This window comes from Cervus canadensis, chromosome 30, assembly GCF_019320065.1.
Source record: "Cervus canadensis isolate Bull #8, Minnesota chromosome 30, ASM1932006v1, whole genome shotgun sequence".
Lineage (NCBI taxonomy): Eukaryota > Metazoa > Chordata > Mammalia > Artiodactyla > Cervidae > Cervus > Cervus canadensis.
In genome coordinates this window covers 9,215,255-9,229,919 of record NC_057415.1, presented here as the reverse complement: position 1 = coordinate 9,229,919, position 14,665 = coordinate 9,215,255, and the positions used below count along the sequence as shown (strand labels likewise).

The 14,665-nt window shown below is 35.8% G+C and overlaps 2 protein-coding genes across 4 annotated transcripts in view; one reads left to right on the top strand and one right to left on the bottom strand.

The window, feature by feature from the left end:
* Positions 1-14,665, bottom strand: part of UBAP1 (ubiquitin associated protein 1) — a 67,157-nt gene that overhangs the window by 34,649 nt on the left and 17,843 nt on the right. The gene's annotated exons all lie outside the window — the stretch shown is intronic.
* Positions 6,703-7,166, top strand: LOC122431684 (small integral membrane protein 8-like). Its single transcript, XM_043453014.1, has one exon. It carries the CDS (start codon positions 6,758-6,760, stop codon positions 7,049-7,051), a length of 294 nt encoding a protein of 97 aa, XP_043308949.1. The 5' UTR covers positions 6,703-6,757; the 3' UTR covers positions 7,052-7,166.

Sequence of the window (14,665 nt, the reverse complement as noted above, 5' to 3'; positions counted from 1 at the left end):
CTGCTGGGGGCCCAGGTTCCAGCCCTGGTCAGGGAACTAGGATCTTACAAGCCATGTGGCACAGCCAATAAAAGGGCAACCAAAAATAAAACACAGAAGATAACAACAATGAAAATACTACAGTTGGAAAAAAAAAAGAAAATACTACAGTTGAGAACCTACACACAATATGAGGCTAAAGTGGTACTCAGGAACATCTACAGCACACAGCATACTTGGGGAAAATTCACAGCATGAGAACTTAGGGAAAACACAAGAGTGAAAACAGCAAAGACATGGGCAGAAAATAATCAATTAAAACTCAGAAAAACAGATCAACTAAATAAACCCAAGAGCTGATTCTTTGGAAATTAAAACCATCTAGCTAATGTAATTTTAATGGGGGATGGGGGGGAATATGTATAGAAAACAGAGGAAATTAAAATAATCCCAAATCATTGCTTTGTTCACCTGCTTTCAAATACATTTGAGAACCCGGATAAAATAGATGATCTTCTAAAAAAATATTAATTATCAAAACTGACCACAAAAAAAAAAAAAAAAACCTGACCACAGAAGAGGCAAAAATCTTAACATATAACCAAAGAAGAAATTGAAAATTATCAAAGCACTCTTGCCACCGAAAAGAAACCTTAGTCCAATGATTTCAACGGTTCGAAAACAGAAAAGTTTCTAATTTGTTTTAGAAGTGAGACTACTGGGACTTCACTGGTGGTCCAGTGGCTAAGACTCCATGCTCACCAATGTAGGGGGCCCAGGTCAGAGGACTAGCTTCCACACACCAAAACTGAAGATCTCACATGCTGCAATGAAGATCAAGATCCCACATGCTACAACTAAGAACAAGTGCAGTCAAATAAATAAATACATGTATATATTTTTTTTAAAAACAGTAGGACTACTGATTCCATAAAAGAAAAAACTACAGAAAAATCTCATGTATAAATACAGATTAAAAAATCCTCAAAAAATGAGAATTTACAGGAAAACATCATGTCCAAGTGGGATTTATGCTATGAATACAGGACAGTTCAACATTAGGAATCTGTTGATATAATTTGCCAAATATTAATATATCTAAAAAGAAAAATCATATAGCCATCTCCTTAACGTAACATTAAAAATAGTAACAAAAATCATCTCACCCAATACCAAAGCCAAAGAATACTAACTAATGGGGAAACTATACAAAGATTCTACTAAGCATAGGTACAAGACAAGTCCACTATCACAACTGCTTTATTTAACATTAGATAAAAGGAATAAAAGGTATAAAAGTCAGAAGACAGACTTTCCCAAGGAGGTCCAAAAACTGAAAAACTACTACAAACATAAGAGAATACAAAAAGGTGTTACTGGATACAAAATTAATATTCTGAAACGAATAGCCTTCATATATACAATGATCAGATAAGAAGTACAATGGAAGCAAGATGTACCATAGGAGATAAGACAACAAACTGCGGACAATTCTTAAAGAGATGGGAATACCAGATCATCTAACCTGCCTCCTGAGAGACCTGTATGCAAGTCAAGAAGCAGCAGTTAGAACTGTACATAGAAAAACGGACTGGTTCAAGATTGGAAAGAAGTATGTCAAGGTTGTATATTGTACCCTGCTTACTATCTTATATGCAGAGAACATAACAAGCTGGAATCAAGACTGGTTGAAGAAATAGCAACAATCTCAGACATGCAAATGATACCACCGAAATGGCAGAAAGCGAAGACGAACGAGCCTCTCGATGAAGGTGAAAAAGAGTGAAAAAGCTGGCTTAAAACTCAACATTCAAAAAACTAAGATCATGGCATCTGGTCCCATTACTTCATGGAAAAAAGATGGGGAAAAAATGGAAATGGTGGCAGATTTTATTTTCTTGGGCTCCCAAATCACTGTGGATGCTGACTGCAACCATGGAATTAAAAGACGCTTGCTCCTTGGAAGAAAGGCTATGACAAACACAGACAGCATATAAAAAGCAAAGACGTCACTTTGCCAACAAACTCTGTATAATAAAAGCTATGGTTTTTCCAATAGTTATGTTCAGATGTGAGAGTTGGACCTTAAAGAAGTGCTGAGTGCCGAAGAATTGATGCTCTCAAACTGTGGTGCTAGAGAAGACTCCTGAAAATCCCATGGACAGCAAGGATATCAAACATGTCAATCCTAAAGGAAATCAACCCTGAATATTCATTGGAAGGACTGATGCTGAAGCTGAAGCTACAATACTTTGGCCACCTGATATGAAGAGCTGATTCACTGAAAAAGACCCTGATGCTGGGAAAGATGGAGGGCAGGAGGAGAAGGGGATGACAGAGGATGAGATGGATGAATTGCATCACCAGATCAATGGACATGAGTTTGAGCAAACTCCAGGAGTTAGTGAAGGACAGGGAAGCCTGGTGTGCTGCAGTCCATGGGGTCGCAAAGAGTCGGACACGACTTAGCAACTGAACAACAACAACAAAAGGAAAAAAACTAAAGCTATTAAGACACAAAAAAAGACTTAGACAATTGCAAAAAAAAAAAAAAAGATAATCTTGGCTAAAACATACAACATCACTAAGATCAATTCTTCCCTAAGTTGCTGTATTAATTTGGCATGATGCAAATTAAAACTGGAATCTTGTTTTTGTTTTTATAACAAGATGATTCTAAAGATCATATGAAAATATCAATTAACAATAGCCAAGAAAATTTCAAAGAAAATAATAAATGGAGAACAGCCTATCAGATATTAAAATACTTATTACAAGAAACAACACTTAAAGCTGTCCTGTACTGGCACATAAACAGACCAATGGAAAAGAGTAGAAATCCCGAAAAATATCCTAATATAGACATTTAAAGTGCCATTTAAAATCTGTCAAGTGACGAGACAATTAGCTACCTAGAAAAAAGTAAAGTTGGATGCTCATCTCACAGTTCCATACCAAATTCCAGACAAAAGTACCGTATCAGTACACAACTGCCCAAATATATAAATCCTATTTTCACTCTATACAGAAAGCTAACAGGCAAAAATAACCTTCTGAGGCTTAAAGTGCAACAGAATGCCTGCTTCATGAAAAACTTCAAAAACAAAGGTTATTTTTAAAGGCAAGTTGTTGACTGTACAAGGTTTTTCACTAATTTCTCTTACAATTGAAGTTTTCACCAAAGCTACTGATCACATAGTATACTAAAGACTTTAAGAAAAACAAATAGTGGAGTGGGAGGGAGGTTTAAGAGGGAGGGATATATGCATACTTATAGCTGATTCACGTTGTTTGAAGTATGGCAAAAACCAACACAACATTGTAAAGCAATTATCCTCCAATTAAAAATTAAAGAAAAAGCAAAGCAACTAATGATTCAGTGCAAAGGTCATTTCACACAGCTTAATAAACACCAATTAGAGTTAAACATGAGCTTTCTAAAATTCAAAAAGCAGCAAGTAGAGACTTCTTTGGCAGTCCAGTGGTTAAGACTCTGTGTGTCCAATGCAGGGAATGCACGTTGAATCCCTGGTTCGGCAAAGAAGATTCCATATGCATGCCATGCGGTTAAAAAAAAAAAAAAAGGCAGTAACTAAAAAGATAATACAGTACTGTCAATACAAATAACCAACCCAATCTGATGTTATCAGAACTGCAATTAAGAACTCTACCTAATTCCAAAATGGGTCAAGAAAAATCCAAACAAGGATTTTCCTGGACTCTGGATGCCTTTTAATTCTCCAAACATCTAGCACAGCACCTAATCTTTAGCAGAGGTGGCTTTTCATAGCTTCTTGCCCTCTCAAACTTTCTGAAAATATGATAATTCTATATCACTAATAAGTAATTTGGTAATGAAACCAGACAAAACGCCCTTAAAATCAAAAAGTTAAACAATGATTTCCTACAGTTACCAATAAATAGTCTGAAATTATTAGGCCTATGAGACTAACATATGTAAGAAGAGGAATGTACTGACTAGCTAAAACTTAGTATTGGAAGTCATAACATAAATCATTAGTCAATTAAAAATTTCAAGTCAATGTCTTAGCCAATTCATTAAATTCACTTAAAATGTTTTCCTCTATGTAATTTTAGAGTTGTGAGTAAGAGTACAATATCCCAAGAGGAAATACAGCCACAAACCTATCCAATTAAATATTTTAAACTATGAATAAAAATTAACTGGAAAAAAAATAATTTCAAGAAATTGTTGAACCAAAATATCATCTGGGACCTCCCTGGTGGTCCAATGGTTAAGACTCTGCCTGCCAACACAGGGCATACATGGGTTCAGTCCCTGGCCCGGGAAGATTCCACATGCCACGGAGCAACTGAGCATATGCTCTGCAACTACTGAGCCCATGCGCCACAACCACCAAAGTCCGCACACCACAGAGCCCGTGCTTTGCAACAAGAGAAGCTGCCGCAGTGAGAAGCTCATGCACTGCAACTACAGAGTAGCCTCCACATGCCACAGCTAGAAAAAGCCTGTGCACAGCAACAAAGACCCAGCATAGCCAAAAATAAATAAATAAATAAAATAAACTTGGGTTCTAGTCTCATTTCTTTCATCAATTTGGGATGGTTTGGAATCAGTCAAAACTTCTGAAAGAAAGAAGGAAAAAAAAATTCAGGGCTTCTTCTGTAAAAAGAGACGCCTGGAGTAAATGATCTCTGACAATCTTTTCAAAACCTTTAAGGGTCCAGACACATACTTTTATAACTTTGTACTTCAGTCATCTTTATAGCATATATATATAAGGGGCTTTCCTGGTGACTCAGATGGTAAAGAATTTGCCAGTAAAGGAAAATCTGACAGTAAAGAATCTGCAACACAGAAGACCCCAGTTCAACCCCTAGGTCGGGAAGATCCTCTGGAGATAAACTACCCACTCCAGGCTTGGGCTTCCCTGGTGGCTCAATCAGTAAAGAATCCTCCTGCAACCCCGGAGACCTGTGTTTGATCCCTGGGTGGGGAAGAGCCCCTGGAGGAGGGCATGGCAACCCACTCCAGTATTCTTGCCTGGAGAATACCCCCGGACAGAAGAGCCTGGCAGGTTACAGTCCATGGGGTCGAAAAGAGTTGGACATGGCTGAGCGACTAAGCATACACAGCATATACATATATGTAAGAAAGATACCAGAAGACTTCACATTCTTACTTATGAGGGCACATAAAAACATGTAATCACTTGTTGAGTCTATGACTCAGTAAGTGTACAGAGTCCACACCCATGTTTTTCTGAAGGAGAAAATGGTTATTATTCGACACTAATAATACTATTTCACTCTACAAGAAGCCAACACAAAATAACTGGTTAATGTAAAATACAAAGAAGCTAATTATCATACCAGACGCTATTAATCTGAGCTGAAAGAAGTAATCACAGACATAACTTCTCTGTCCTTTCGGCAGTCTTCACACTCAGTGGGTTACATCATTCTGACTGTCCCAGTCATGTGAAATCTGAATGATTTTTTTCCCATAGAAACAAAGAAATAACAGAGCTTTGTTCCCTAAACTTAAGAACTCATACCCTCAGGCGAACACTGTGCAGTAACAGGGAACAAATAAAGATGGCACAATGTCATAGAATATCAAGGATCTGAGGTTAGAAGGTTAGGGTTGCTAAGTAATTTCACAGGCAAATAAAACACCTTTCTGTAAATATAAGTACCAGAATAATTTTATTTAAAGTTCTATCAAGTCTTTAAGAAAATAATTATTCCAACACATAAATTATCCTTAAATTATCCTAATGCAAAAAATGGAAGCAGACAAACACAGCTTTGCAGTTTAGTTTTATACAGGATTTATTTATTGCCTAGCTTTCTCCCCTAGGCTTTAAGCACTGCAAGTACAAGAACCACTTTGGTTTTGTTCACTATTTCACCAAACATACTGCCTGTGAGTAGTGCTCAGTAAGTACCTACTGAATGAATGTTGCCAAATTTCCAAGCTATTATATAAGATTAGCATAATACTGACACCAAAACTTGACCAGGGAAGGAGAAAAACAAGAAAATAAGAAAGAAACCTAGGCATGGGTGCTAAGTTGCTTCAGTCGTGTCCAACTCTTCGAGACCCCGTGGACTGTGGCCTGCCAGGCTCCTCTGTCCATGGGATTCTCCAGGCAAGACTACTGCAGTGGGTGGCCATACCCTCCTCCAGGGAATCTTCCCGACCCAGGGATCGCACCTGGGTCTCCTGCACTGCAGATTCTTTACTGTCTGAGCCCACACATACTTATCACTAATTTCTAATTAAAACAGCAGTAAACTGAACTAAACAGCAGATTCCTGCCTGTAGGATATTTTTCAGGAGCAATTAGTGCTGACTTCAACACAAAATTTCAAAGGAGGAAAAAGAAAAAGGGAAAATAGAAAGGAGGGAATCTATAAGTTAAAAAAAAGAGCGTAAGAGATAAATCTAAAGCAGTCACAATATACAGATTTCTTTATTTGGATACCAGATCCCAATCCAAATAAATTGAGAAAAAAAGACAAAACAATTGAGAAAATATGAACACCCACTAGACATACTAAATAATAAGTTAAATTTAAGGTAGGATAATGGTATCAGTTTTTTTTCTTTAATTCCTATCTTTCAGAGATACCCCAAAATATATTTACAATTAGAAAGCTACATCTGGGATTTGTTCCAAAATGACTCTGAAGAGGACATGAACATGAAACAAAATCATTATAGTAACTAGATGCGGCGGCGGGGAGGGGAGGTGACCCCGCGACAGGTATTAAATCATCATCAGTCAAGATGTCTTCAGCACCCGAGCCTCCAGCCTTTAAACAGGAGCCGCCCAAGAAGAAAGACCCGGGAAACGCAGGGCTCAGAGGGGTCCGCACCACAGCCTTATTTCGAGCTGTGAATCCAGAGCTCTTCATTAAACCTAACAAACCTGTAATGGCTTTCGGATTGATAACCCTTTCGCTTTGCGTGGCTTATATCGGTTACCTACATGCGACGCAGGAGAATAAGAAGGACCTCTATGAAGCTATTGATAGTGAGGGACACAGTTATATGAGGCGGAAAACCTCTAAATGGGATTAACTGAGCTGGTTGCTGCAGATGAAGGTTTCCTGGGGACTCTGAAATCTTCAGCTGAAGATTAGGACCGCACAGTGTCTTCTTTCTTATTCCGGAAGATGCTGCTGAGGAGGAAGGAGGGCGATTACAGCCAGACCCCTGGAGTGAATGTGGTCCTTTCAAAACGGAGCCCTTGTCACATTCTTCTTCCCAGAGGAAGAGCTGTTCAGTGTTTTAATTTTTTTTTTTTTCAGTGTTTTAATTTTATTAAATCCTCTTTTAAAAAGTGCCGTGAAAATGGAAGTCATTTTTGTAAATTATAAAGTTCTGTCCAATAAAAGTACTGCTGCTCTTAAATTTGCATGGTATTGTTAATATTTTAAGGGGAATGTACATTTACACTGTAAATGTACAATGTTGTGAAGGTTTAGTTTTGCTATTTGCAAAGGCAGTGTTCTCTTTCTACCTGGTGAAGAAGAAAATTATTATAAATTATTGTAAAGCCTGCAGTTAAAAACAGTTTTTATAGGGTTACAGATGGGTCATATATTTCAGTTTTCCATTTCAGCTAACTTTGGTCCAGATTTTTATTTTAGTTGAAAAAATACTCCCACTCAATTACTAAAATAAAGATTAAATGAAAGAATAAAAAAAAAAATCATTATAGTAACTAAAAATGCGGTATAATTTCTAAAATTTGTGAATTACTATACTGCACACCTGAAATTTATTTTTTAAAAAAGGAACAAAAAAATAAAAAATTTAAAAAAGGAACAAAAAAGATTAACAGCTGTTGCAGTTAGATCTACATTTATAAGTTTAGAACATTATAAAATAAAGAACTAAAACAAAAAGATGTTACTGCCATAGTGTGAAATGACAGAGGCTGCAAATAATCACATTTTAATTTTATAAATTTTCTAACTTTAATTTTCTAAAACTACGCATTAAACCTAACTCATAATTGGCAACCATCATTATCAATAATCTATAGTTTCAGCAAATGCTAAAACTAGTGGGTTCAAGTTCCACAAGAGTAACAGCATATGTATGTGGTCTCAAAGTATCTCCCCCCAATATATTTTTTTATTAATTATAGTGGAGAAAACAGTAACTTTCTCTTGGCAGACACCACTTTAACCAAGTGACCAAAACTGATTAATAACACCACCAGTAACAAGACAAACTGACGCCTCCATATATGATATACTGAAAACACATCAATTCTGCAGTATTCCTGCCAAAAATTAATCTATCATGAGAGGGTATCAAACAACCTGAATCTAATCATGAAGAAGTATCAAAACAAACTGATCTTGAAGGACAGTCTATAAATGATCTGTACTCTACAAATACATCAAAATCATGAGACCAAGACTAAAAAACAGTTTCAGATTAAATAAAGTCAATTTAAGTGACAAAATCACTAAATGTACTACATGATCCAAGATGCTTTTCTGTTGCTGAGAATATTGCTGGGCAATGGGTGACTCAATAACAGTTAATTTCCTGATTTTGATCATTAATATGTGGCTACGTAAGAGAACATTCTTATTTTTAGAAAGCACACACTGTAAAGTAGTAATAGGGTATCATGCCTGCTATATTTCAAGCAATCATGAAAAAGATAGTATGTATAATGTAAATACAAACAGAGGACAGATAGATGACACAGGAGGAGAATAAATGAAGATAAAAAATATGAAACACTTCAGTATCTCAGTAGAAGGTATACAGGAACTCTTTGTACTATTATTGAGAGTATTCTGGTGAATCAGAAATTGTATCAAAATAAAAAAACTTAAACTCAATAAGCACATATATTTGCACGGTTTTTTAATCAGGAAGGATTCATACCGAACTGTTAACAGTGGTCAGTTCTGGGAGAAAGTAAAAAGAAAGCTTTGATGTTCTGTTTTCTATACTTAGGTAATTTTTATTCTGGAGCTGAAAAATTCAGTAACTGAAACAAAAAGTTCACTAGATGGGTACAAGCGTAGATGTGAACAGGCAAAAGGAAGAATAAGCAAACTTAAGATAGAGCAATGTCTATAAAGAAAGGAAAAAGAATAAAGAAAAGCAAACAGAGTCTAAAGAACCTGTGGGATGTCTTTAAGCATAACAACATCCCTTTACAGGAGTCTCAGAAGAGAAAGGACGACAGAAAGACTATCTAAAAATATAATGGCCAAAATCTTCCCAGATGTGATGAAAACATCAACCTACAAATCCAAGCAGCTCAATGAACTCCAAGGAGAATAAACTCAAAGAGATTCAAATCCAAACACATTATAACCAAACTGCTGAATGACTCTTTAAAACCAAGAGAAGGAACTCATCATTTACAGGAGAGCCTCAATAAGATGAATAGCCAATTTCTAATAAGAAATTATGAAGGACAGAAGACAGCAGGATGACATATTTAAATTGCAAAATAAAACAAAACACTGTCAACCAAGAATACTGTATCTGGCAAAAACTGTCCTTCAGAAATGAGGGAGAAATTGAAATATTCTCAGATATATAAACCTGAAGGAGTTTCTTGCCAGTGGACCTGGCCTACTATAAGATATGTTAAAAACGCTTCAGGCTGAAATGGCAGAATACTACACTAACTCAAAACCCTAAGAAGAAATAAAGATCTTTGCTAAGGATACATAGGCTAATACCTTTTTTGGTTTCCAACTCCTCTTTTTTCTTGTACAGAATTTTTTTTAATGCACAAGAATTATTATAAATCTATGTTACTGTCTTTCCATGTCTGGTTTATTTTACTTACCATAATGTCCTCTAGGTTCACTCATGTTGTATATAAAGTTGCAGTCTGTGACAACAACATTTAAAAGGGATAGGATGGAACCATATAGGAGCACAGTCTCCGTAAGATACTGAAGTGGGTTATCAGTTCAAACTAGACTGTTAAAAATTTAAGATGTTAAATATAATCCTCAAGAGAAATTAAAACATACACCCACACAGACAAAGTGAAAACAACCCAACTGTCCATCAACTGATGAATGGATAAATAATATGATATACCCACACAATGGAATATTATTTGGCAATAAAGAAATACTACGGCATGGTTAAACAGAGAAAACATGCTGAATGTAAGAAGTAAGTCAAAGAAGACTACATATTACGTTTTCATTTATGTGAAATATCTAAAATAGGCAAATCCACAAACAAAGTAAATTACTGGCTGCAAGGGGCTGTGGGAAGAGAGTAATAGGGAATGAATGTTAATAGGCATGAGGCTTCTTTTTAGGGTATTGAAAACTCTCTGGAACATTTTCAACAGACTGCAGTGGTGGTTTTACCACACTGTGAAAATACTAAAAACCACTGAACTGTACACTTTTAATGAATGAATTTCGTGGTGTATGAACTATATCCTAACAAAGCTATTTTTAAAAATGCAGCCCTAAATATACAAGAGGACAGAAGGTAGAAAAAACTACCACAATCAAAGTGTTTCAAGCTCAGGATCAATGGTTTTAAGCAGTTCCCAAATCTGTCTAACAAGACTTTCTCAGGATAGAACTGAAATAATGAAAAAGAGAAATAAAACCTCTAACAGCCGGTACTCACCTCTTCCAATTCAAGAGGTGAGTACCAAGAAAAATGCACTCGTAAAAACTGAAATCTAGACACATCATAAAAATTTAGATCGTCACCAGATTTTTAAAAATCTGAGTTAAAAAATAGCTTCCAGATAGACTATGGTTATCTTCAAAGGAAAGTAAGACTAGCCTCAAGAACTTTCACTATCAACAGCTGAGGCTATAAAAGTATGCAGCTATTATCTTCAAAAAACCTAATTAAGAATAGTTCTAAGGATTTCCCTGGTGATTCAGTAGTTAAGACTCCACCTGTCAATGCAGGAGACAGGTTCAATCCCTGCTCCAGGAAGACCCCACACGCCACGGGGCAATCCTGTGGAATGTGCACCTGTGCCACAACCACTGAGCTGGTGCTCTAGAGCCCACGCTCTGCAACGAGAAGCCACTGCAAGGAGAAGCCCACACACCGCAACTAGAGAGTAGCTCCCTCTCACCCCAACTAGAGAAAGCCCCGCACAGCAACAGAGATCCAGCACAGTCAAAAATAAATAAAATAAATAATAAATAAAATATAGTTCTAAAATTAGAATCCTAGTATCCAAATGAGTTGGCAAAATGAAAACATTTCAACATCCAAAGACTGAAAATTCACTATTCATTGATTTCTCCCTGAAAAAAGAAGAATCCAGATAAATAATTCAGCAAAGCATAAAATTAATCTAAAGTAGGTGAAATGTGGAACATCAGAAAAGGCAGTGGGCAGGGACTTCCCTGGTGAAAAGATGGTTAAGAATTCACCTTGTAATCCAGGGAACACAGGTTCCATCTCTGTTCAGGAAACTAAGATCCCACAGGCCAAAGAGCAGCTAAGCCTTGAATTCTGAGATTGCAAGCTCTGGAGCCCTCACACCACAACTAGAGTCCATGTACTGCAATGAAAGATCCCGAGTGCCACAACTAAGACCTGACGCAGACTAATAAATATTTTTTAGAAAGAAAGAAAAAGCAGTGGGCAGATAAATCAGTAAAATATATCTAGTCCAAGGTAACTCCCAACATAAAAGTAATAGATCTGGAACTGAAATCTGAGATGACCTAAAATGGGAGAAATCTGGGAAAGGAAGAAGTAAAACAAACTTGTCTTATTGTAGAGATCACATACGCAGCACACATAGATTTAACGTATTAAAAATTACATATAAAAATTTTAACAACAACCAACAGGAAAAAAGGAGTAAGATAAGCAACTTTAAAGTAACTAAAGAAGTCAAATATAGAAAATTCATCAAAAGGAATAATGATTTTGAAAAACAAGAAAAAAGGAAGGAAAACAGAAAATGTAGAATAAGAATAAAACTAAATATATTTTTAATCACAATTAACATGAAAAAATTTACTCCCTCTGTTCAAAGACCAATTTTTAGCCTGAATTCCAAAAAGAAAAAGTATAAAAGATAAGCCTTTTAGAAAATGGGAACACACAAGTGAGGAACTGTTATGGAAAAGATAACAGTGTTTCAAGTCTAGGAAACAAAATCAACAAAGGCTCCTCATCCTTTGAAAATTGTCAACTAACATATTTTGCTTCAGATTACTGCATGCAGCAATTAAGATAACAAAATTATTGGCAACTGTGATAAGGTAGCTTCTAAAGCTGAAGGTACATTCATGTCTACATTGACTTGTGAGTCCCTGAAAATCAAATAGAAAACCCTCTAAAGGTAAAAGATTTTTTTTAAAAGGTAGATATAATTTTAGCATACATATGTACTAAATCTTTTGAAACTCCTCTCAAAAATAACCAAAGCTCTACCACCCTCCAAAGAGTGTAAAAGTATCCCATTAAGTTTCTCCTCTCACCATCACATAATTTTTAAAAAGTCATAAAAAGAATGAGAATACTGGCATATTTTATTTTAGGGTAAAAAATAAAATCACAGCAGATAAAAGTGTCAACAAAGTGAACTTTGTACATTAGCAAAATATTAATATTACCTTTTCATATCCATGTTGAATAGAAATACAAATCCTACCAGGTTACTGGACCCAAGTTGCTTAAATATAACATCCCAGTGTCTAACTGAAATTTCCAACTACAAAGTCACAAATATGACATATTGGTTTGCTGTACTACAGAAACGGAAGCTTCTGTTAAAAGTATATTTAGGAAATTCCAAACATAAAGAATTTGCTTAATTTGCGGCATTTATATAACACAGAACTATTTCTAAGGCAGATATAAACGTAAGTTGTAAAAATCCTCATTCCCTAATACAACAATATTATGACCTCTATCAACATAGTGTACAAATTATCCAACTATGTACAAGCTAGTTAACTTACCTATAATGCAACTACTGTATATTATTTTCACAAAAATTAGAAACATTGACAACACTGTAAGCAAGAACAGTGGTCTGGAAAGCTACCTAGAGCACAATGAAACCATCAGTGCCTGGACCCATATTAAAAATCAGAATACCACTGATTTCAAATTTTAAACATGTCAATTCTTTTCTAAATAATAATTAAGAAAAACAGAAGAGAAAAAATAATAAAGCCAAAAGTTGATTCTTTGCAAAGGTCAATAAAATTGATAAAACCCCAGGCTAAGCTATTTAGTAAAAGAAAACAAAACGCCTGATTTCAGGAATGGAAGACTTCTGAACATCACTATAGAACTTCAAAAGACCAAAAGAGAATACAATACAGAATTTTATGCCAAAAGTTTGGCATTTTAGGCGAAATGAACCAATTTCACAAAAAACACAAACAACCAAAGCTCACCCGAAATGAAATAAATAGCCTCAACAGCCCTATACCTTTCAAAGAAACTGAATCTGAGGTTAAAAATCTTATAAAGAAAACTCAGGGCCCAGCTGGCTTTACTGGTGAAATCAACTATTCAACACACTGTTTCAAAATATTAAGGAGGAAGGAATAATTTCCAAATCAGTTTACAGGGCAAAAAATTATCTTGATACAAAAACAGCCAAGACATTCCAAGAGAAAACGATAGGACAATATCCCTCCTAAACATCAATGCAAAAATTCTTAAAAGTTTAGTAACTCAAATCCAACAACATATAAAAGTGTACCATATAGGGACAAAATTGAGTTTTTCCCAGGAATGCAAAACCGGTTGCATGTATTGGTTGAATATAATTAAAAATAATTGGTTGAATATCTTTTTAAAAATTTAATCAGTGCACCGGCTTCCCTGGTAGCTCAGAGGTAAAGAATCTGCCTGCCAAATCAGGAGACACAGGTTCAATCCCTGACCCAGGAAGATCCCACATGCCACCGAGAAACTAAGCTGGTGTACCCACAACTACTGAGCCCCCAGGCCACAGCAGAAGCCCACACGCCCTAGAGGCTCTGCTCTTGCAACAAGGGACGCCACCGCAATGAGAAGCCCCTGCTCACCACGATTAGAGTAAAGCCTGAGCAGCAATGAAGACACAGCAGAGCCAAAAATTATTCAATATAAATAACACTAAAAAAACACTAGTCAGTGCAATTCACCATATTGACAAATAAAGAAAAACTATACAATTATCTCAAGAGACACAGAAAGTTCATTTGACAAAATTCAACACCCATTCCTGAAAACCTGAGTAAACGAAGAATAGAAGGGGATTTCCTCAACTTGATAAAGGGCATATATTAAAAAAAAAGCCTACAGTCTACATCATACCTAACGGAAAAGACTTTCCTCTTAAGTTCAGAAATAAGGCAAGGACGTCCACATTCCATCACTTTTATTCAATCTTGTATTGGAAGTTCTAGCCAGTACCAAAAAAAAAAAAAAAAAAGAAGGAGAAAATAAACAAGAGGCATCCAGATAGGAAAAAAAACTATGAAACCTTATTCTGGACAGCAAGGTCTGTAGAAAGTCTAGTGGAACCTACAAAAGAATAACAGAACTAGTAAACTAAACACAAGTTTAGCAAGATTAGAGAACATAAGATTAATACGTAATTATTACATTTTATATCCCAGCAATGAACAATCAGAAGCTGAAATGTTAAAAAATCATCATGTACAGTTTCAGTTCAGTTCAATCATTCAGTCG